This window comes from Orcinus orca, chromosome 11, assembly GCF_937001465.1.
Source record: "Orcinus orca chromosome 11, mOrcOrc1.1, whole genome shotgun sequence".
NCBI classification, from domain to species: Eukaryota; Metazoa; Chordata; class Mammalia; order Artiodactyla; family Delphinidae; genus Orcinus; species Orcinus orca.
The window spans coordinates 65,477,233-65,503,044 of record NC_064569.1 but is presented as its reverse complement, the minus strand read 5'-3'; the positions used below and the strand labels follow the sequence as shown (position 1 = coordinate 65,503,044).

The 25,812-nt window shown below is 35.3% G+C and overlaps 1 protein-coding gene across 6 annotated transcripts in view; it reads right to left on the bottom strand.

The window, feature by feature from the left end:
* ACSS3 (acyl-CoA synthetase short chain family member 3) overlaps positions 1-25,812 on the bottom strand; it is a 144,468-nt gene that overhangs the window by 80,024 nt on the left and 38,632 nt on the right. For all 6 annotated transcript variants that reach the window (XM_033407181.2, XM_033407180.2, XM_004280618.4 and 3 more), the window contains 3 exons: positions 13,474-13,662; positions 9,604-9,738; positions 6,961-7,101 (listed from right to left, as the gene is read on the bottom strand). In XM_033407181.2, the coding sequence (XP_033263072.1) occupies positions 6,961-7,101; positions 9,604-9,738; positions 13,474-13,662 (465 nt within the window). The remainder of the gene's footprint in view (positions 1-6,960; positions 7,102-9,603; positions 9,739-13,473; positions 13,663-25,812) is intronic.

The following is a 25,812-nucleotide window of genomic DNA, read 5'->3' as shown; positions in this document are numbered from 1 at the left end:
TCTTTAAAGGTTATTTACCAATGTTGCTTTGTCTGTAAAATGGTGGCTACCTAAATCCATTTGACCCCAAAAAGTTAGACTTAAAAATGAGACCATGCATGAAAAAGTATATAAAATTATACAGGTTAGAATTTACTGTCCTCCTAACAGAATTATTTCCTTAATTCTAGCAATTACTGTTTTTTTTTTTAAAGTTTTCCCTGTGCTAATACCACACAAAAGGCAGAAATGTTAAAAATTTAGAGGTTATCATTGAACATTCTCATTAAAAACAACTAAAGTGGAGCTACAGGAGACAGAAAAGTCATGTCTGTTTATAATTGGTCTTTGATATCCACTTATTTTTATTTTTTTAAAAAATGAGTATAAAAATTTTCTTCAGACATCTTTTTTTTTCATTAATATAGATTATCAATATGAAATATCAGATGACAGTTTTCAATTTACTGGGTATTTGGTATGGCGTAGAAAATAAAACTGCATAATTTCATATTCTCCATGTAGATCTTTTATAAGACGTTCAAGAGTAAAAAAACTGAAAGATTAGTTTTAAAAAGAGAGTTTCTTTATTATAATATTAATATGTGACTAACATTAAGATGATAAAGCATTTATTGTTTGTAATCATATTTTCCAGGTAATGATAATTAAAATGCAAAAGATAAACCCTGTTCAGCCTCCGAAAATACATAAACCATGCTCAGAAAAACCTACAAATTATTATACTCTAGTATGCAAAATTAATCAGAAACAAAAAATGGTATTTTAAAGTATATTTGAAATCTTGAGTATGAGATATAAATATTCAACATCAGTGCTTACCCCTAAAACACAAGCATGCTGCATTTCACTCTTTTGAATATGTTACTTTATGTATTTATACCCTATCTACCTTCAAAATAAAGATAGATGATCTAATATATTTTCAGAAAAGTCCCCGCAACCTGCCAATACACTGTTCTAGTTTTTGTAGGATCAGCCATAATACTTCAAGTCTTCTGGAGAACTTGAAAAATATCCAGGTGGGACTAACACTCCATGTCCCTAATAAAGACATGAAAGTGAATTCTATCTCAGAATAGATAGGTGCTCTTTAAACAAAACACTTTTAATGTATATGGGTATTTTAAAAATTCAGTCCATACGAGTGAAACTAAAGGCTGATTATTCATCAATCAGGAATGGGACGGCAGTTATCACAGATGGTTCTTTATGATTTCCAGTTTAATGAGCTGCCTTTGAAGACAAGGAAAGCCACAAAATATTATAAATGGGGCCATTAACAGAAAACAGAAAACATGTCTGTATCAAATGTGTACTGTTTGGTTGCCAAAATTAAAAAAAAAAATACAGTTGAAATAACATCAGTTGTAGTAGAAGAGAAAGGAAGTTTGAGATGTGTGGTAAGATTAAGAGTTTGCGAGTCTTTAAAATGTTTTTTAATAGATCTATAAAAATCTGAATGGCAGATCTCAAACTATTCAGGTAAGAGAAGTCTAGATAGAGTAACCGACAAAACCTCATACTTCCTAAGTTGAGCCCCTCTATCACCCTACTCTGTAGTAAAGACCTGTACAAGACAAATATACATATTTACATACATAAAATAGATATTAATTCACACATACATATGTAAATACATATGCATATATGTCTATATGTACACGTGTATATGCCTATGCTTTGTATGTATGTTGATATATACATTTCAATTCAGTCTGGCAAATTAAGTAAAAACAAAACAAGAAGAATGAGGAAACAAAAATATTACCTGAAGAAAAGAAATCTCACCAAAGAACAGTTGGAGTCAGTGAGTTGAAAAGTATGAGGTATGGTTCTTCTTACTTAAAAACTCCAACAAACCAACAATACTCTTGCTCTCATAGTGGTTTTACAGGTGATATCCCCTCTTCCTAGAATGGACCCTCACCCCTTTTCTGAACCTGGTTAGCTCCTACTTGATCACACAAGTACTTAACAACACTGTGAAAGTGTCACCTCTTCTGGAAGCCATCCAAATCCACTAGGTTTGTGTTAAAAGCCTCTCCCTACCCTTTCATGGCCCTAAGGCCTGCAAACTTCTCTAAGCCTCTGAGCACTAACAACATGCACATACTGCTAAGTCTCCTCCACCACTCTGGGCACCATAAGAATGCTTTTGTGTCTTCAGCATAGAATAGGCAGTTAATACATTTTCTGACTGATTAAAAGAGTTAACAGTTAAATGAATAAGCACATGTATGAAAACTATAATTTTTTAAAAACATTCTTCTTTGTTCAAGAGAAACCCTTGAAACCTTCAGAATTTAATGAATCATATTAGTAGAAATGGAATGATTCCATTTGGTATATTTCATCAAACATAAAATCTCTTGCTGTAGACAAGACAATGACTCTGAAGCTGCCTCTATGGAGGATACTTTAGCAGCAGTATAATTTTTTATTGGTCTGAGCAACTGTGAGATAAGGGGCAAAGGTGTAGCAAATTCAGCATTTTAACTGCAAGAATTGTACCACAGATTAAAAAAAAAAAGTTCACAGGTTTTTTTATTTGACTTTCTCTTACTTTTTTCTACAGTATAGAATATGAATAAGTCACCTAACACGTAGGAATAAAAGTTAACATAAATTATATAAATTCACATCAGGACAAAGGACTTATCTACCACTTTCCTGTCATGCCTTCTTTTCTAATTCTTTGCTTTTGGTTTCTTTTCCCCTGTGCTCCTTTGGCACTAATTTTTTTTTTTTTTTTTTTTGGTTATCTCCATACCTCCATGACAGTAAGCCGGAAGAAGATAAATATGACCATCACTAAATCTCCCACTCCCAAAACGACACCCCATCCAGATGAGGGATTCTTCTATTGTGTAGTTCCTTGAAGTAACTTGAATATAGGTACCTAAACCAAACAGGATAAAAGTGTACAACAGGACAGAAATGTATGCAAAGCAGCTCAGCTGTGGTTGCTAGAATATGTGCAGCAGCTAACAGATTAACCTGTCATATAACAACCTGACAAATCCAGGGTTGGCAGATGCAGAGACGCAAATATGCCCTAGATATATCTGAAAATTCTAACCAAAAAACAGACTGCATTGTGTGTGTCTTATATGTGCCTATGAGAAATGAGCTTTTCTTTTTTTTTTTAGAAATGAGCATTTTTAAGCAGCATATTTTTATGGGCTCACAACATTATTTTTCCTCATGAAGATCAAAGATCAAGAAAACAAATTATATGATGACATGAAATTTATATTTAAATGCTTGTGTGCTCATCTTTCCTGTACTTCTATTCTGGGAATCACAATATTAAAAATTCAGATCCTATTAATTCTGATTATGTCTACCAAAAATGAAGTGAGAATCTTATGAATAAAGAGGCATCTGGATACTCAATATCTTGTAATAACCTATAATGGAAAAGAATCTAAAAAAAGAATATATATCTACATAACTGAATATATACATGTACATATATATATATATATAAAGCTGAAACACTTTGCTGTACACCTGAAACTAATACAATATTGTAAATCAGCTATATTTTAATTTAAAAAAAAGGCATCTGGGAGCTAACTGGAAAAGTAGATTATTTAACAAATATTCTGATGATCTACCATGGCCCCATTCTAAGGTTAGTGCCAGAGTGGATTCAAAGATGTATGAAATATATTCTAAGACCTCAGAGAACATGCAATGTTATGAAAATAAGTAAATAAAAAGTAATATATTAAAAAGTAGAATAAAATAAGTGGCATAAATATTTGTTGGCAACATATAATTTCAATGCAATTGAAATTCTAAAGTCCACTGGAGGGTTAAAGGAAATGTTTCTGAAAGACCTTGAGAAACAACTACTTTGTCTTGCCATTCTGCATGTCCTACTCTGTTAAAACCTACCCGTTACCATGATTTAAACACCATTCCTCTACAACCAATGACGTTCCAAGGGTCTATCTGCAAATCCAGATGTATTCTTGGACCCAGACTTTCACTTCCAGCTACTGGCTGGGCATCTCCATGTTAATGTCCCAAGGATACATCATACTCAATATGTCCAAAACCTCCCAGTTTTCTCAGCCCCAAACCATTTTCCTTTGTTTATACTTTAGTAAATGTTCGAAACCACCCTTCTATGTTCTCAGGTTCAAGGTCTTGGACTCCTCCTCTGCCTTACTCTTATCCTTGAACCGAATCTGATTGTTCCCTAATAAGTTTGCTGTCCTAAGTAAGGTCCTAAACTAAACACAGCCTGGAAAACCAATCTCCTAGTTTCCATTATGTGTATTTGCCTATCTTCTCAACAAAATGTTGCAAGGGTTACCTTCCTTCATATTTTTTCTTAAGAAGCATTAGTGCTCTCCATTCCTTACATACAGTATATAAACTAAATTTCTTGGCTCAATTTTAAGCAATTGGCCCCTGCCTATATATCTGGCCATTTCTCTTCTTTATCTGCACCAAATGCACTAGCCATCCTGGAACCTTCCTTACACACTCCTGCCTTTGCTTATGTCGACCCAATCTACCTGGCATGCCCTCCTCCGTATTATGTCACCTGATGAAGAAGTTCTATTCATCTTTCAAATGTCACCCTGTCGGGTTTCCCTGGTGGCGCAGTGGTTGAGAGTCCGCCTGCCGATGCAGGTGACACGGGTTCGTGCCCCGGTCCGGGAAGATCCCACATGCCGCGGAGCGGCTGGGCCCATGAGCCATGGCCGCTGAGCCTGCGCGTCCGGAGCCTGTGCTCCGCAATGGGAGAGGCCACAACAGTGAGAGGCCCGCGTACCGCAAAAAAAAAAAAAAAGTCACCCTGTCAAGTGCTTTCCCTGACATCTCCCTGATAAAACAGCACTCCCACTCTTTCTATCACCCTATCCTGCTTTATTTTTCTTCATAACACATCACAGATTGTATAGTTCTTTGTTTACTTCCTGTGTCTAGCCATAGAATGTAAACTTCTAAAAGACAGATATATACTTGGGTGCTCAGTAATCTTTGTTGCATTAATGGAATTTAATCTTTCAGACACCATCCAATCTCATCTTTTCTTCAAGAAAGCAAGAAGTAGGGTTGCCCTCTTAGGGCAAGGATCACAGACTATCTTACATTATCTGTGTTGATATATATGCAATCCCACTATGCTGAAGGGGCTGTGGTTTACTCATATTTTTATCTCTTTTAGCACCTAATGAACACTCAATAATGCATACTGAATAGAGCTAAATTCAATGTGAATAGAAATCTCCAAACAATTAAATCCTTCTCCAATCTATAGAAATAGATTATCTTCAGGATGGTACATTACAAGGAAAATGAGGATGATTAAAACATCAAACAATCTTCAGTTTGGGCATCTAGGAATCCCACAAAGAACTCCTTGACCCAGAGAAAACCTGGAATAGCTAGGTTTCTTCCTTATCTGGAACCACCACTTTTCAGATTTAATGCCCTGTATATTACTTTTATTTTATTTCTACTACACTAGCTGAGTCAGCTTTGAGTTGATGACAAGCTCTTCTTCGGCCCTCTCATAAGGATCCCCCTCCAGGCCACAGTGAGTTTCAGTGATTTAAAGTCTTGAGGTGACAGAAAAGTTTTTATAAGATTCCTTCAGGCTTTTAAGGAGCTAAATTGATTTTCTTTATTTGGTTAGGTTATACTATGTTTTCAGGGTCAGTGGTTTCATCTCATGCTGATACTTTTATATTAGATTATAACTTGCTGAGTCCCCTTTTATTTTACAGCCAAACGTTCATTTGGACTCTATGTGCATAATGCAGGATTGCAAAAAGTGAAGGGTAAGAATTGCATCCAGCAGATCCTTTGGACTGCTTATACAAACATATCTTAGAGTCTGCAATATAAGAAATATTTATTTTTCAGATGACCAGAGTTCTTAAAATAATCATAGGGCTTTGATTTTACAACAACACAAATATCTTCATGTATATGCATTAATTTATTTATGCACTCAACAAAAATTTGAATACCAACTACATATAAAACACGATGGTAGACCAAAATGTAATAAAACATGGTCTCTGTACTCCGAGAAAATATATCCCTCTACCAAGCGTTCTCTTTTTCACAAGCAAGTGAATTTTATATAAAACGTCTTAAGTCTTAATTTTCCTTTATTTACATCTAAACTAACATAATCACAATTTTAAGAGTGTTAGCAGGTAATTTTTCAGAATTCTGATGCTACAGAGGTCCGATATCAATAAAGAGGCCAATGCCCTATAGGATTCAAGTGACTGTAAAAGTCCCTTTGCCTGCTAACATTCTATGATTCAATGAATATTGAACTCCTTAATGAAGATTAGTAGGAAGATGATATCACAAGTCTTTATGAATTTATATGAAAAAACAGTATTATTTAGAGATACTAGGCAAAAGTGGTATTTGTTTGGTATCTGACACATTCAGGATTATTGACACTTTTGACTTTGTTTTGTGAAAACACCTTTCAGGGTAAAAGACTTAAAAAACCCCTGAGCGTCTTCAGTGCTGCAAATCAAATAGTTCAATCCCCTGGATAAATTCCCTGTTGTTCAGACCGTCTAGGCCAATTCTCAAAGTTGCATTTTTAACGATAAATTGAATTCCTCTAAATCAAAAATCAGTTTTCATACTGTATGAAGGTTATGCCTCAAGTTAAAAAATAAAAATATTTCATTTAAGATATATTTTATAAAATTTTATTAAACCAACTGATATTCAATCAAATATATATTAATTTTAACAGCTTACTAAAGCAATTGAATATTGCTGATAATTGTGAAGATTCTGAAAGAAATAAGGACAAAGCATTTGATATTAAACATAATGAATATTTTTATATATTTAGACACAATATGTCTTTAAGATATAAAGTACTTTCAGTCAGTAGTCAAATATTCGCAGTGCAAAACAATCTGCCACTATAATTATCCCTAAGATAGTGCATACCTTTGGCAACCCCGTTGTTCCAGATGTGTAAAGAATATACAGCGGATGTTCGGAAAGGACAGGAACACAATCATGTGACTGTGCTTTTGCCATCTCTTCATCCCAATCAAGGTCACGACCTGGCGCCAAAGGAACTGGCTCCTACAAAGCAAAAATATAGGAATATGCACTGAACAAAGGAGATTAAATCAGGAGAACACTGGAGAGTAGCTAAATCTACATTAGTCTGAGCATCTGACTGAAATCCAGGCCTATAGAGCACTAAATATCAGATTTATGACTCAGTATTTCAGGGTCACGAGTTAAGATAAATGTTCATAACAAAATCCAACAGTTTGATGTTGGCTTCAACTAAACTTACAACAGAAAATGTTTTATTCAAACCTAGAGATATCCTTAAGAAATTCAGTATGATGCAGGCATGATTTCATCAACAGTCAGAGCTTAACTAACAGAGGTTCATGCTTCTATAAATGCATGTACACTAACACCTTTATAAGCTAACTTCTATTTTCTTTTTGACCTGAAACACACACTTTATTTTTCTTAATTGGGGTATAGTTGCTTTACAATGTTGTGTTAGTTTCTGCTGTACAAAGAAGTGACTCAGCTATATGTATATATATATCCCCTCCCTCTTGGACCTCCCTCCAATCCATCCCCCCATCCCACCCATCTAGGTCACCACAGAGCACCAAGCTGAGCTCCCTGCACTATACAGCAGGTTCTCACTAGCTATCTGTTTTATACATGTTAGTGTATATATGTCATTCCCAATCTCCCAATTCATCTCACTCCCCCTTCCCCCGCCCCGTGTCCACATGTCCATTCTCTACCTCTGTGTCTCTATTCCTGCCCTGCAAATAGGTTCATCTGTACCATTTTTCTAGATTGCACATATATGTGTTGATATACAATATTTTTCTCTTTCTGACTTACTCTGTATGACAGACTTTAGGTCCATCCATGCACCCCAATATTCACTGAAGCACTATTTACAATAGCCAGGACATGGAAGCAACCTAAATGTCCATTGACAGATGAATGGATAAAGAAGATGTGGTACATATATACAATGGAATATTACTCAGACATAAAAAGGAAAGAAATTGGGTCATTTGTAGAGACGTGGATGGACCTAACTTCTATTTTTCACAACTTATTTCTTTTACTTTGGAACTACTGTCTTCACAATGAAATCTCAACTAACCCAATAAAATTTCTCTTTATACAGGGCCATTTAAGAGTAATACTGCGGCCATTTTTCCAAATGAGAGAATATTAAATAACTTTCAGGGGTGGAGGAGTAATCTACTTCTGCTTTTTCAAGAACAAAAATCAGTTTTGAAGTTAATAAGAGTATGAGACATACACAAAAAGCTATCCAAGTTTTCCTCCATCTACGTTATTGACTAATATGGTAGAAATGTTTGTTTTCTTTTATGTTCCTAGAACCAAGCTCTAGTGTTATAAACTTTATAATAATAGAGCCATGAATTAGACAGACAAATCTTAAGTTAGACAGACCTCTTTAAAAATGGTGCCAATGAAATAAGCCAGATAGATGAAGAAAAAAGAAGTGGCTTATGGAAAAATTACTCTAGTGGGGAGTTATAGCTATTTAATTCTAGTTATGATCCAGTACATATCTAGTTATTTTATGAAATGTTGACTAAGCTCAAGATGACACATCAGGAAGTTTACAGTTGGCGAACTTGTTAGTAGGCACAAGGCAAGACTTGTGAAAGTAAGTTCCTCAGTGAAAGTAAGTTTACCACCACTAATACTGTAGTATGAATATTACTGTAATGCCATATGCCATAAAAACTGTATAATTATTCACTCATTAGTGTGTAGGCTGGGCTACCATGAAGCAATCATATTGCTGCTTCTTCTTTATCAATGCATGAATCATTACACCTAAATATTTCTTTTTCACATTGTCTTTTCTGTGAATTTCTTTTTCACATTATCTTTTCATTTTTGATGTTTAGTGTTGTAATACGTAGAACATCTACAGTGTTTTGTATCATATAAGCCAATATTGATGCAGGTACTGATAGACAATTCAGCTTGTAAACAGATGACATAAACTTATGGTATAAGTAAATATAGTTATAAATCTACTTTCTCTTCCTTATGATTTTTTTAATAACATTTTCTTTTCTCTAGCTTACTCTATTGTAAGAGAATATAGTATATAATACATAAAACGTGCTAATCAACTGGTTATGTTATTGGTAAGGCTTCCAGTCAACAATAGGCTATTAGGTAAGTTTATGGGGGAGTCAAAAGTTATAAGCAGATTTTCAACTGCCCAGTGGGCCATTGTCCCTAACCCCCGCATTGGGTCAACTGTATTATTATTATAGTTATAATGTAAATTAATAAAGGACACCACAATAGACTACACATTCATTCTAATTCATTAATATTACAGATACTCCTATGTTCCAATCTTTTTGTTTTAAGCTCATTTTTTATAATGACAGAAAATATCATTCTTTTTTGCCAAAAATAGTGACATTCCTGAAGTATTGTATATTCAACAGTTTATAGATCAAGTGTTCCTTTCAAATGGTCAAAAAGAGGCATCCTTAGCACATCACCATAAGCAAGGACCAAATTCAATATTCTGATTACCATATTTGGACGATTATAAATGAGAACTTTATCTGGCTTGTGTTGTCCTATTCTCAGAGCTTCTTCTAGAAGTGGTATGTATTCTACCTTCCTTCCAGGTTCAATGCCAAACGATGCTGTAACAACGACCTTGGGCTAAAATGAAAAATAAGTAAATAAATACATGAGAAAGCTTAACCATCCTGATTAAGGTAACCACAATATTTCAGATGCAGGCTGACAATTTAACATTTCTTAAGAAACGTTTGAATGATTCTGTTCTCTATTAAATAAAAGGCCTGAAAACCAATAAGCTATTTTTAAATGTTATAGCCCTAACCACTTCCCCATAAATCTCACTTACCTGTTCAGAATTCCATACTTAATGATGCTTCTGGCTAATAAACATGAGCTTTTAAAAAATACTTTCGAAGAATTCATTAAATCAGGTAGATGTAAATTTGCCATGAACCAGTGAAACGGAAGCCTAGGGCCCCCTCACTTGCAGAGGCCTGCATAACAGCTGGTTGTTGCTGAAGTTGTAGCATTTCTTAGCGGGGGAAGACCCAGCCTGACTGCTATTAGGAAGCATTTCTAAGGTTTTTTATGTAAGCATCTCTGCTTGAACACCTAGAGAGAACTCAGAAGGAAGAGACCTGAGTCTCCAATAATTATTTTATGATTCTTTTCTCATTCCAAATACATACTCTTTTTCACCAAATTTTATATTGTCATTTTGTCATATTTTTCTTAAAAGGGCCCTCATTTAAGTTTCAAGCCCCACAAAACCTGAACATGCCCCCGTCATTAAGACACACTTGGCACTCTTCTTTACCTGACAACTTGCTAGTCATTCTTCAAGATATGCACAGGTGTAGCTAAAAGGCTTAGGATCAATCTTCCTTCCCTGGTAGATTCTGAGCAGGCCTCAGATATCCAACTATAGTCAAAGTGTTCCTTTGTCCCCACCTCTGCACAGGAAGCTCTCCAAGGCCAAATTTGGATCCTGTTACCTCCCTGTCTCCTACGCCTGTTACAATGCTTGCCATACCATAAGCTCTCAACAAATATTTGTGGCACTGAACCAAAATTCTCGTTAATCTGCAAAACAAACATATCTTTATTCTTTTAAGTACACTGTTTCTTCACGAAGAAATCCAAAGCAAAGGAAACAGATAATAAATTACTCAGGAGAAAGATAATCAGTCCAACATAGTGCACCTATTCCTGAATTTTGATTTCTGGTTACAATACATTTCATCTAGGGAAGGTTTATATAATGTCAAATATATGCATATATAGCACTTTCTGGTTTTTAATGTCATTTAATATTCATGGAGCTGAGGCTCAGTGCAGTTGCATAGCTTGCTCCAGGTTAGAAGTGTTAGAATCAGAAAGAGGGCCAGTACTGACTGATTTCAGAATCTTCCTCTTTCCACTATTTCAAGCTGCCTTTTAAAAGGAAAGAAATGAAAGAGTAAATCTTGTATCCTTTTTTAAAGGTCAGACATTTGAATATAATTCACATTTTAATATCTGAAATATGTACAAAAATAACTCCAGATAACATTCCCTAAGATTAGAATTTTAAATTCTGAATAAATGAAAGTTACACATCAAATTAAAAACATATATAGAATATATCAAAAGTTGAATAATTTAATAATTATTGATAATTTGTATTAATAATTTATAAATAATTTATATTTATAATATTAATATTATAAATAATTATTGAATAATTTAAAGTCAAAATTAGATTCTTCCTCTAGAAAACAATCCCTTTCACATTTCTATTAAGAGCCTTTTATTGGAGGTTTTATTCCATCTCAAGTGGACTACATTCTTCCCATCTTCATCTGTTAAAATAAAACTTTTTCTTTGGCCTAATTAGTTGAAAATTACATCAAAATCATCCCTGGTTTCAATTATCATCCAAATATCTACGGTATGTATCTCTACCTCCATCTCCTCGCCATTAATTTGACTTGCTCAATGGTCCCGCCCATAAGAATATGCACTTACTGCCTAAACTCCTTAACAAGTTTGGGGGTGGGGGAGGTGTCTATGTGTGTGTGTCTTATGGATGAAAACTCCTCCAGTGATACAGCATGAGTTTTATAAATTCTTATTATATATATAGATATAGATATAAATTTTCCCACATCGTATAAAATCTTTTAAAAAAGAAACAATATATATATCATACCTTTGCCCAAATGGTGTTTAAGATTTCTGTAGCTGAAAAGCCAGAGTCTATAGCTTCCTCAGGGAAGTCTCCAACCGCCCACTGATTTGCAGATCAGTGACTGATATTTCCCCCTAGATTTCCCTTCATAAGCACTAACTCAACATGTTTTTAAAAAGAGAGAAAAAAGAGAATCCAGCCAGTTAGTGTGCAAACCAGCTTCCTAGTTCTAATAACTGATCTATTACCAGATGAAGTCAGATATGTAAAACCTCACCTCATGCCTAGTACTCTGGGGACCCTCAATATATATTAGTTCCCTTTTTTTTGTTAAGAATGTTTCTCATCCTGGCCTTATAAAACTCTATAAAGGTCAGTCATCTCCTACTCCCATAATGACCTTCCTTCTTTAATCTTCCCACTGCTGTTCCTCTCCTGCACACTGCCCACTAGCCACTGATTCACAAAGAGACCACCTACCAAAGGTTCTCGTTCTATCCTCTCTCCCACTCACATCATATTGCAAGACTTACCTCCTCTTAACATTGCTTAAAACATGACAGTCACCTGCTCAAAAATTTGACCGGTCAGCGTCTACAGGATGCAATTCAGACAATAACTGCCTTTTCAAGCTCACCTTCTCTCCCTCTTCAATCACATTGGTCTATTTGCTGTCCTTTAAATGAATTTTTACCCTTTCCTGCCTCCCATGCTAGACTCTTATTCTTTTTCCAGCCTTTTGGATCCCACTGTCATTCTCTTCAACTAGCTGAATCTTAGCCAAGATGTAACTCAAATCTCACCTCCTTCAGGAAGCTGCCTTCAGCCACCCCAACTAAAAGATATCATTCCTGCCTCTAAATCAGGGATCTGCAAACTATGATTCAGAGCCAAACTCTGCCCAAATTACATTCTGTAAAGTGTTGTTGGAACACTGCTTTGCCCTTAGTTCCTGCAGTGTCTAAGGCTGTTTTTGTGCTACAACAGCACAGCTGAGTAGTTGCAACAGAAACCATGTAACCCGAAATGCCTAAAATATTTACTATCTGGTAACTTACAGAAAAAAGTTTGCTGATTCCTGCTCTAAATTCATAGAATCATAACAGCTAACCTTTTTTTTTTAAATGAGTATTATATGCCAGGCACTGTGTTAGTGCTTTAAACTCAGTATCTCAACGATATTTCACAACAGCCTTTCAAGTTTGTGATCTTAGTACCCCACCTAAACGTGTTACTTCACCTGTCCCTAACACACCCTCTTAACCACTGTGCTATACCACCATTCCTGGAAATATATAGATTATAAAACTAGTCATGTGTCCCATCCATTTGATAAGTATCATTTCTTAGCCAGTTCCAAGGACAGTACCAGGCATAGCGTGGAAGCTTAATAAATACATGTTGAATGAGTAAATTAGTTATTATTTTTCTTAAATGTCTTACACAAATATATGACAAGTTAACTTGAAAGGCTTGCACCTTATATGTTATATTCTTCACAATATCTAGAAAGATGTCTACCACATAGGACTGACTCGAAAATAAAATTTTGGTTAATAGTGTATGCCAAATAAAAAGTAAACTTTATCTCAGTTGATAGGAGGATCTGATAAGTACAGATCACTCTTCGATGGTTCATCCACAGATAAATACAGCTGTACTATATGCAGCTACGACTTGATTCCTCCAAATAAAGCACTTACCTTTGCATGATCAATGCGACTGCTGAGTTCTCTGGATGCAAATCCCCCAAATATGAGACTATGGATGGCTCCTATCCTAGCACACGCCAGCATGGTGTATATCGCCTGGGGGATCATGGGCATGTAGATAACCACGGTGTCACCCTTCTTGACATCATGCTTGACCAAAACACCAGCCAGCTTAGAGACCTATAACAACATCATCAGATCAGCAACATGTTCTCTGTGGTAATTCACTGAACTTCTCAGTTACGACAGTAATGCAAGAAGATGATCACTGCACCCCCCACCCCCCCCCCGCCTGTAGTGGATTATAGAAGTCTGAGAAATACATATTTGATGATGGTGGTAAGAGTTTAGATGGTGACAATAATAACAGACATCTGGATTATAATAACTGACTACAAACCAACTTACTATTATTATCCCATATGAATTTCATGGCTTAAATTTGCTTAATTATTCATTCAACAACATTTTTACTAAGAAACTATCATGAGCCAGACATTGTGTTTAGGGTTGGGAACACAACACTGAAAAACAAAGACAAAGACTTGTCCCTGTGGAGCTTTTATGCTAAAGGGAGAATCTGTCAAGTGAGCAGAAAAATAAAATAATTACAAATTTAGTTATATGTTGGGTTAACTGTTAAAGGAAACAGTTAAGATCAAAAGGCTACACATGATAAAATTTGTTGCAAGAAACCTTTTCATGGGCAATTACAACAAGCTGTGGGAAGTATGCCAGATCTAAGTGAGGATCTAAGAAGTTCAACATTCTTTTATTTAAAAAATATATATTGAGTTCCTATACATCACACACCCTGTTTTCTGATACATCAGTAAACAAACAAGACAACGATCTCTATCAGAGTACTTATGTTTTAGCAGAGGATATGCAATAAATGTAATAATTATGTATTATGTTAAAAGGTATTGAGTGCTATTTGATGGGGGAATAGAGCAAAATAGAGGGGATTGGGAGTGCAGGGGATGTAATTCTCAATGGGACGATCAGAGTAGTCCCAAAAGGGATTCCCTGGTGGTCCAGTGGTTAAGACTCCACAATGACGTCCACTGCAGGGGGCATGGATTCAATCCCTGGTTGGGGAACTAAGATCCCGCATGCCGCAGCACAGCCCTCCCCAAAAAAAGATAGACCTAAGAAAGTGACATTTTAGCAATGACACATAAGAGGTTGAGACTAAGTGGATATCTGTGAGCATACTATTTCAGGCAGAAAGGGCACCAGTACAGTGACGTAAGGGGGATCATAGGTGATGTGACTGAGGAACGTAGAGGAGACCAGGGGAGCTGAAACAGAAAGAACAAGTGAGAAAGTGGTCATAGATCAGGTCAGAGAGCTAAAGGGTCAGTAGGGATCCACCGGGCAAATGGAAGGACTATGGCTTGGCTTTGAATGTGACTGTTCAAGCTAGTAAACAGAGGAGGCCTGAGAGAAGGAATTAGGCCACACTGCTATTTGAGGTTCCTTTCCTTTCACTCTGCCTCTCCTACTTTTTGAACAAGTTCAAAGGATTCTGAATCCTGATCATTCTTCCTTTTTCTCTCTATTCCCTTCCTCTGTGCAGATGGGGAAAGATGTGGTCAAGGTTAAGGGCTCTGGGGAAAGACAGACAGTAACAAACAACTCTCTCAGTGTTTTATCCTGCCCTATATTGCAAACTCTAATTTAGTGCAATTTTTGAAGAGCCCCAAGTTGCCCAGTAGAAAGTTACAAGAAAGATAAATCAAAGTAATATCAATCGTGAACTTAAATTCTATTATATGGAGCTCAAGAACCAAGACAAACACTGAACGTCATATCCAAATATCTCAGTGTAAACCCTGCAGAAAGTGGCCATGCTCTGGGATCGCATTACTGGGTGTCCTGTTTAAGGTGCAGCACTGGGAGAGACCAACGAGAAGAGTTTGTCCTATTTACAGCTATAGCCTTGGCATCTTAAATAGTGCTGAATAAAAAGAATTTTCAACCAAAACCCAATCTAGCAATGATTCAGTAACTTTATAATCCTGTCTTACTTCACAACGTTGCTGGAAGATGTCCAAAATTTTTCTGTCCTCTGAAAGAAATGAAATCAATAAATTCAAGACTTTCTTTAAAAGAAGGATCTCACAATGGCTAAATGTAGCCCCAAGATGTATTTAAGGTGGGGTCATGTCACACTTAAAAGAAAAAGAAATGAGCCAACATATTAAACTTAGAAGGTTTCATATGAAAATTCAGATTTCCAGGTTCTCTTGAAAAACTGGAAGGTCTAGCCACAGTGGGTCTGTGTTCTTGAATGACAACAATCAACTGAACCCCATGATCAGCTGCTGGGTTTGCCATGAAGTTGCTATTCCCTAGGGCTATTTATAACAGAGCTTGCATTTTTCTTTCCTTCTGGGTTTAAAATATATTCTTCTACATCCTGTTTATTTTGTCATGTGCTTACACCACAGTTCCATAACCATAGAGATGTGATATATACAGATAATTGATTTTTCTCTCATCCATGTCTCCCACTTATATTATCTGCCTGGTTCCTGCAGGCATCTGAGCTGTTAACCACTGCCTTGAAGACAATCTTCAGTCAAATTAAGCTGTACTGTGTCTATATCACCAATAGATGGTGCCCATTTGGCCTTGCTAACCTCCCTTCTTGGAGCTACTCCTCAATGTTTAGATACGATACTAACCACACCAAAGTTGCTCTGAAGACAAAAGTTTTATATGAGCAATAGAGAAAAATATCTTTTTTAGTAGTTTCTGGTGCTAAGTGTCACTCCAGTAAAATTTTCCATTGTTACTTCTAAATTTTAAAATATATATATTTATTTTTATAAATATGAAAATGAATGGGTAAATATGTTTCAGGTAAGACTTCTAACAAATAAGCTAATGAAAAATGAAATTTTAGCTCATAGCAAAAGATGGGATTGATTTAATATGAAAATATTTGAGAATGTTTCATTAAAAAATATTCCTCATTAATATTATATCTAGTGTTGGGACTTCCCTGGTGGTGCAGAGGTTAAAAATCCGCCTGCCAATGCAGGGACATGGGTTCAAGCCCTGGTCCGGGAAGATCCCACATGCCGCAGAGCAACTAAGCCCGTGCGCCACAACTACTGAGATTGCGCTCTAGAGCCCACGAGCCACAACTACTGAGCCCACATGCCACAACTACTGAAGCCCGTGCGCCTAGACCCTGTGCTCCTTAACAGTAGAAGCCACCGCAATGAGAAGCCCACACACCACAACAAAGAGTAGCCCCTGCTCGCCGCAACTAGAGAAAGCCTGCATGCAGCAACAAAGACCCAATGCAGCCAAAAATAAAAAAATTTATTAAAAAAATATATTATACCTCATGTTGGTTAATTTGGAAACCCCAGAACAGAATACTTAATAGTCTTACTCAGATGCAAAAGTAATCATTTTGAAGATAAGTGTAAGCAACAGCAAGCAATTAGAGGAAATATCTAGAAATCTCAGTCACCTAAGAGTTCATAATCACTCAAATAAAGTTCTATGAAACCAACACAAAGGACAATCTGATTATTGCTATTTCAGGGTTCACCTTGTTTTCATTGGCTTTTTGATGGAAAATTATCAAATGGTAGATATTATTTTTATTCAACGTTATATTCTTATTCTACCATAGGTGTCTGAGGGTAGATTTATAATTTTTATTATTATCCAAAAGGAAAAAATTTTAACATGTATTTCATATAACCTACAGTTTTTCAACTGAAGAAAAAATTAAATCACGTGCCACTCACCCAATCCATATTAATCTTTGCACCTTCTTAGAACTATTTTAATTTATCAACTATTTAATAGTCTTACACAGGCACAAATCACTAAAATTGGTTTTCTTTCTGACATCAAGCGCAATACATAACCCATACAATCATGGTCAGGCCATGATACTCCTCTAACATGAGGATAACTGAGCTGGGGACGAAGCCTGAAGAAATGAAACAAATGTATATATACATATTCATTTAGAACAACAGTGTTTGCTTTTTCCCACTAGTTATTTATTACATGAACTAATTATTATTTTGGTACTAATTTAAAGTTATTTTAATATCTAAGTATCCTGCCATTGATTCAAGTTATATAGTATCTGCTATGTGTCCTATACTGAGGTCAAGTTGGCAGGTGCAAAAATGAGGAAGATATGTCCCTTAAGGCAAAGAAATTCACAGTCCAGGAAAAAATATCATACATAAATAGTAATGATAAAATAAGAAAATGCAACAAATATTTATGTAATATAAAATGGTATACACATATATTTGGTTTAGATGCAAATAAAAACTTTAAATTTTAGAATGGTAAAATAAAAACATGTAAGCATAAATTATGAAAAAACTTCAGTAAAATTTTTATGTACTCATTCTGGAAAATCTTCATTCCAAAGCAGTCTGTGAAGAAAGACAAATACCATATGATGTCACTTATATGTGGAATCTACAATATGACATAAATGAACCTATCTATGAAACGGAAACAGACTCACAGACATAGAAAACAGACCATGGGGGGAGGCGGGGGAGGGATGGATGGGGAGTTTGGGACTAGCAGATACAAACTATTATATATAGGATGTTTAAACAACAAGGTCCTATCGTATAGCACAGGGAACTATATTCAATATCCTGTAATAAACCATATTGGAAAAAAAGCGGTCTGCGACTTAGTAGAATTTCATGACCAAAAGTCCATGACACAAAAATAAACATTAGTCAAAACTGATCAAAGACTATGTTCTATAGAGTAAATTAGCACTTGCTTCACAAACTGCCAGTGTGTCCATCTAAAGAAAATCAGGTTTGTATGACAAAGACAGCGTTGGTGTCCAAATCACAGTAAAAACAACAATCAGAGGCAACCTCAGGGCCATGTCAAAGAAAATTACATGGAAGAGAAGACAAGAGAAAGCATGCTTTTCAGCGGCGATGATATTACTCTGCAAACCCTGGTCGAATCAATATCAGAAAATGTAACTACTTTAAAAATCAATTATAATATCTGAGGAAACAGTTTACTAAAATTGGGGATGAATGACCTGTTCTTCAGAATATATAGAATTGCCCACAGAAAGAGATAATCACCTAAAATACCTGCATTTTACTTTTAAACATATAAGTTAATCACACATTTTGTACATACACAGACATCATACACACGTTTTTGGTTTTTCTTGTACACACAGAGAGAGCCACCGAAAAGGTAAAACTTTATCTCTAATGAATTGTTTCTTCTTTTGGCCATGCAGCAGCCATGCATCCAGGTAAATAAATACCTGTGAAAAGAATCAGTTATACTAAAACTGCTTAAGATCTGAAATAATACTAAAACCATCTTTTTGAAAGGAAATCTTTCAGGAATGCAAAATATTTTCATCGAACATAAGAAGCTTCCAGAAATGTAACTTTTTAAGACAGTGACTATTTATTGGAGATGAAATTGAGAGAATTCTCATTTAAATATGATGCTGTATTAAGTCCATTCAATTGTGAGATATTCCTTTCAATAGCAGGAAAGTGGAGGTGATGTGATGTTATTAAAAGAAGAGAAATCTTTCCTCAAAAGATAAAAGTATACCATTTATATTCAAGAGTAAAATGTATTATTACTATCTAAAACAGAATATGTTTCATATTTTAAAACAGAATTCTATTTTAAAAAAGTATAAAGTAGTATCTAATTTTCAAAACAGTTATCTGACAGTGAGTTAGAAAACATTTACTAACACATTTCCTTTCAAATAATTTTCTCCAAATGAAGGAATAAATATCATTACACAGAATAATCATTTTTCTCATTCCCATTTTCTTCACAAGTGGGTTTCAATCAATATTTCATCATCTTAACACTGTACATTTGCAAGCAGAATGAACTGGAGGATTGTTTAATCCATTTAGTTCAGGCTCAAATTAACCACAATTTCAATAATCTGTGAGCTTTCAAGACTAATGTGATTTCAGACTATATTTCACAGAAAATTAGTTCAATCCTACATTTCTCTATGCATATGTGCTCATAGACTTGATAAGGAATATGTTCTTCCGTTTCTTTAATATTCATATGTTGTGATTTACAAGTACATCATCAAAATTTATCACATCTTATAAAGGACACTTTGTTCATTTTAAAATAGTACCTCTATGTAACATTCAGGCCATTGTTGACAGAGAAAATAATCTTACATCAAGGAGAAGTCCAAGGTCTAAAAGAACAGAAAATGTAATTGATGCCCACCATTTATTCATGACATGACTACAGAATGTGTAATAAAAAGGAAAGGAATTATATAGCAAAGAAATAATTAATTATTGCCTCCACTTTTTCCCATTTTAACATCTTTCCATTCTAGGCGTTAATGGTCGAGTAATAATGACTTCCTCCTGATTTTACTCACTTGATAGTTTCTGCCAAAGTTCCTAATCCTCATGGAATTTGCTATTTGGATCAGGAATTTGTCTGAGAAAGTAAAGGCAGTTCAGAATGGATAGAGCAAGAATTCAGGGTGAAAAAGGTTGTGCGATGGCCTGGAAAGGTATAGTGTCGTATACTGTATCTTTTAGAGCCTTGTTAAGCTCTGTTAAGTTTAGATTTATCCTAAGTTCAATGTGTAATAATTCAAAAGTGTTAAATCCTCTGTAGAAGTAGGCATTTTCCTTATTCTTGCAATGCAATGATTATTGCAAGATCTAGGGTTGTGACACTGGGGATAAAAATAAATAATACGATTTGAGAAATACTTCATGTAGACTGTACAGGGACTGATGATTGATGGATGCAGGGAATAATGGGAGGAAGGGAAGAAATGGGCCCAGATTTTTGGTTTTAGCAACTGGTTGGAAAGTGATGTTGTTCACGAAGTTGGTTCCTGGGTTTGAATCAATGTTCCCTGTTAAGCTTGAGGCATGGAGATGGGAAGGTCAAAAGTTTAAAATTGCCTTTGGAGGGCAGAAGACAAAACTTATTAAGGGAATGCTAAAGGAGAAAAAAATACAGCACTGAAGCCCCAGTGGATACCAGGGACCATGAATTTGTAGTAAACCCGTATTTTTAGTGAGTTAATTTTCCTCCAACAGGATTCAACATATTAAGATATAGGAATGAAGATAACAAAGGACTGGGTTGATCCAAAATGTAAACTAGATAGCTAGTGGGAAGCAGCCTATGGCATAGCACAGGGAGATCAGCTCGGTGCTTTGTGTCCACCTAGAGGGGTGGAGTAGGGAGGGTGGGAGGGAGATGCAAGAGGGAGGGGATATGGGGACATATGTATATGTATAGCTGATTGACTTTGTTATACAGCAGCAACTAACACAACAATTTAAAGCAATTATACTCCAATAAAGATGTTTAAAAAAAAAGGAAACACAGTAGGCAAAATAAAAACAAATTTTTTAAAATAAAGAATTGGGTTGATCCAGGTCTGGAGTTCCACCACAGAGGTGAGGTAGAACAACAACAGGTAAGACAGGTGAGCATATTAGCAAGACAGCTGTGTTGTTAAAGAAGCTAACCAGGATAGCTGAGAGACAGAAACAGAAGAACTTAGGTAGTGACTACACACAGTCAGAACCATTTAAAACTACGATATTCAAATGATATTGTGTCTAAAAATGCAGACTGTCTGAAAATGTGGTTTTGCTGCATTGTATACCAGAGGTTTAAAACAGACACTCTGAAAATTATAAGCCCCAATTTACATATGATCTTGACCCTTTCCCCACCTTCCATCCACCAAAAAAGCCAAACTCTAGGGTTGCCTCATGCATCTGTTTCCAGCTGATCCTTGCAAAGTCCTCCCTTTGTCCTTGGGACATCTACGACGTCCCCCTTTCCCTCCACTGTTCACCCCATCCCTCAGCTTATCCCACCTCAGGTAAATCTCCTTCTCACAGATCCCTCCATTTACTACATCAACCTCTGTAGCTCTTTAAAATGCTCAGAAAGCCCTCTCAAAACTAACTCACTGGTCTCTATCTATCTCTACACTTTCCTCTAATTGAACCTGCTTTTCTCTAGCACCAATATTTCCAATAATTTTTCATTTGTATTCATTTTATTTCCCTCCCTTAATCCCTTGAATTATGAATATTGCAAGAATATTGACTTTATTATTTGTCACTGCTAATGCACTGTATTTCAGCTATATTTTGTGTTAAGCAGTTTGGTAGCTACATTGGAACCCGAGCACCACTCAGAAAAGTACCATTCAGAGATATATGGAGAAATATCATACAAATTCCAATTAAAGAGTTCTCAAATGAATTTTAAAGCATAGCTGAAGTCAAAGTTGATTACTTTCTGTATGTTTCCTAGAGCATTTCTAAAGAAAATATTCCAAGTCCTGAAGCAAGTTTTATTACATTTTTTAAAATATAACCCACCTGGACTGAAATGAAACAAATTTCAACTACTAGAGAAGTCATTTTTCACAATTTTACACTCACATATCTTTACATAGACATTCTAAAAAAATCTAACAAAGTGTGGTTAAAATATACATTTTTCCAAATTTATGTTTAAAAAGGTACAGAATCTACTGTGTTTTATTAATAAAGAACATTCAATTCAATACAAATTTACGTAAGTCATCTAGATATGGCTATATTCTTCAATGAACATAAAAGCCATGATAATAATTATTGCTCTACATATTTGTATATATAGTAATAAGCACGCAAAATGTAAAACAAAGTTAATATTTTAAAACAGTTACAGTGTGGCTGCTATAAACACCACATTAAAAGGCTAATGGAGAATACTTTTTTAAGTAGCAGTAAGTGAATTAAAACCAGATTCCTTTCTCTTGGTCTAATAAATTGTTTAATGTTGTGTTTCTCAACCTGGGAGATATTCTCTGTGGAGATATTTTCACAGTTGTCCATGAGTCTTCTATGAGAATTTTTTAATTTTGTGTTTTACTTTTGATGACAATTTTTAAAAATAAGGCAAAGCATATTCTGGATTATATGAGCACTCATGCAATTTCACTGTATTTATTTGTATTTGTTTTTTATAATCTCATGTATATTAATTAAAAGCCAAATGATATCACGGTTTTTTATAATAAAATTGTATAATAAAAGGCTTTATGAAAGTTCAAGTACTACTATGTGACAAGAGAATTAAGGCATCATAGGGAATGTGTTGCCAAACTCAAAGGACCCAGGGCCACAGCACTCAAACCATAAGCACCTTGCAATCAGTCATTCCATTCTAGCTCAATATCATTCACTATATGAAATTAATATTGTCAATTTGAGATTGACTGACTTTGTACATTTGTTTTTATCCTGCTTATAAATCAGACATGGCTTTATACATGTATTGAGCTATAAATAAAGGATATTAAAACCTAGTTTTAATTGCACATTAAAAATAATTAAGTCAATACAAAAAGTATGTAAGAATGTTTTTTTCTTTATGAACTGTTTGTATGTCTCAATTTTGAGAGGGGGAAAGATGGTTTCTTTGATTTTTCTTCTCATAAAGAAAGACAAATATAAAAGAAGCAAGAGATGTCAACAGGAACCTTGAATCATTTAGAACAATTCTGCACTGATTATTTAATCAAAGCTTTAATTGAACAAACACTCCCAGAATTTTTACAAACAGTACATAAAACAGCACAACTAGTCTGGGTACACCAACCACACTTCCCAGAATTTGCCTGTGTTCCTGTTAACCTTTAATGGTTTTGTTGGTCAATACATCCTAAAAGTCAATGAACATATATAAATGGCTCAATTTATATTGAGAAGTTGCTAAATATCCCAGGAGTGGTACAAGGACATGAGATCATTCCAATAGCTGGGTCTGTTCTCAACAGCATTAAGATCAAAAGGAGGCACACATATCTTTAAAAAATGAAAAATTCACAAATATAATGCATATCCTAGTAACTAATAAACAAAGCAACATAGATCATCACACATGCCAAGAATATATCATAAATATCCATAAATAGATCAAACTTCCCATAAAAACTATATATGATAACGCTAACATAATTCAGCTTTATAACAGAAACAAAATGATCTTAAATCAAGTACGGTATGAGAAAATGAACAATCAATTTCCCCAAGAGCTCCAATCTTCACAATAATTCTGCCGAATGCAATATGCATTGATTTACTAACACTTATTTAACTAGTACAAATGGCAAAAATATTAGCATAAAACTGTCGAATTAATAATGTTAACAGCATCACTTCCCATGTATAGATATTTATTGATTTTGAAAAGTCTTATATGAAAATATTTCACTTCATATACTTGAAATATGATTCTATCCTCATATCTTTATTTGCATCACTAAGACAATCAGTGTCTTCAATTTATGTTAATTAGCTTTATCCTCTGCTTGCTATGAAAATTATGTCAGGTCAAATAATTTCATAGTTTCATACATTTATTACTAAAGGTCAGAAACTGAAAGGTGACGATGTACCCAGCTGTCCTAAAGTTGGTGACTATACAACAGGTACAGGTGCTTGTCAACAGAAAACGAATAATTGTTACCAATTCCTTGCACTTCCACCCGTAGAAACATATTTTTTTCTTTTTCTCCTCTGCCCCTTCTTGACTTTAGTAACTGTCTGTCTCCTTCCTTTATTCTTCAACAATCTTTCTATTTGGTTTCCCATTTAATTCATCTTGTGGGCCTAATTTAGGCCAGCAAAGACAACCATTTTTTGTCTTCACAGTGCACACCTTCATCATTAACTATGTCAGGTCCAACTCGGATAAATCTGCTGCAGACCAGGGACACCTATAGGGAGGCCACCTGTGTATGGGGCACATATTTCTTTCTTTCTTTCATGACTCAATTAATGCATCACTTCCACGCCAAAGGCTTCTCTCATCTACTGGGGCCAGACTGGTCCCTTTTTCCTCTGTGCTAAAAATGTTATTGTTATATTACACACAGTTGCTTTTGTGTTTTTCTCACCAGGCAAACTAAGAACTTGAGGGCAGGAACCATTCATCTTTCTGAGCCCACTGCCTAATACAATTAGCATTCTATATGCTGAGGAAAACATCACTGAAGATGTTTTCCTTCTCTACCTCCAGCACACCACCTATGAGACTTTATTTTCAGCTATTATTTACCTCCCTGAAAAATTTTTTATTATCAAATAAAATGTCAATTATAACATAACAAGTTACAATTATTTACATATAAAATCTGGTATTTGCCTATGGAATGAAAAGTATTTGTGGTAAAAAAAAACAAAACAAATACTCCTAATTGCCCATCAAAATCCATCCAGCTACACTACATTTTCCAGCCTTCCTAGAAGCTGATCACCAAATAGGATGTACAGGAAGGTCATTTATGACATTTCTGGTTATGGGTTTAAAACACAGCATGTCTGATCCTCTACATCCTCTTCCACCATCCCGAGAGTTGGAACACATATGCCTTTGCCTCAGCTTCAATGATGCAGATGAAAACAAGGAACTAGGGGATGAAGGTACAGTAAGATTTAATCTGGGTCATGCCAAACTGAACCTCATCATCTGACAAGAAATGCATTTTAAAAATTTTAAGTCACTATATTATTTGGCACATTTGTTTTAGCAGTTTAACCTTTAACGTAAAATTTTAAAGCTTTTGTTTAACATTATCTCAATTATTAGGCAAATTTTTAATGATGGTAATTATCCAAATAGTTTTTTGTGTAATATAACTGAAAGAGGGACTTCCCTGGTGGCACAGTAGTTAAGAATCCGCCTGCCAATGCAGGGGACACGGGTTTGATCCCTGGTCCAGGAAGATCCCACATGTGGCAGAGCAACTAAGCCCATGTGCCGCAACTACTAAGCCTGTATGCTGCAACTACTGAAGCCCGCATGCCTAAAGCTCGTGCTCTGCAACAAGAGAAGCCACCGCAATGAGAAGCCTGCGCACCGCAATGAGTAGCCCCCGCTCGCCGCAACTAGAGAAAGCTCGTGTGCAGCAATGAAGACCCAACACTGCCAAAAATAAATAAAATTTTTTTAAAAAGGACTCTCATTAAAAAAAAAATTATATATATATATATATAACAGAAAGAAAGAAAACTAAAGCGCTTCTAACTAATAGTCTTCTTTTCCTAGGATTCTGCTTGAAAACTATACAGAAACTTTCCCTTGGGGCATTACACAAAAACACCTCAAAAGATAGAGAGCCGCAGGGCATCTATAGGTGGCTGCCCTATAATAGACTTAATGAGACTTTTTGCAAACCCATTAGATGAAGCCAGAGATCCAAGATAAGATACATATGTGGAACAGCTTCCAGAATCCCATGGCACA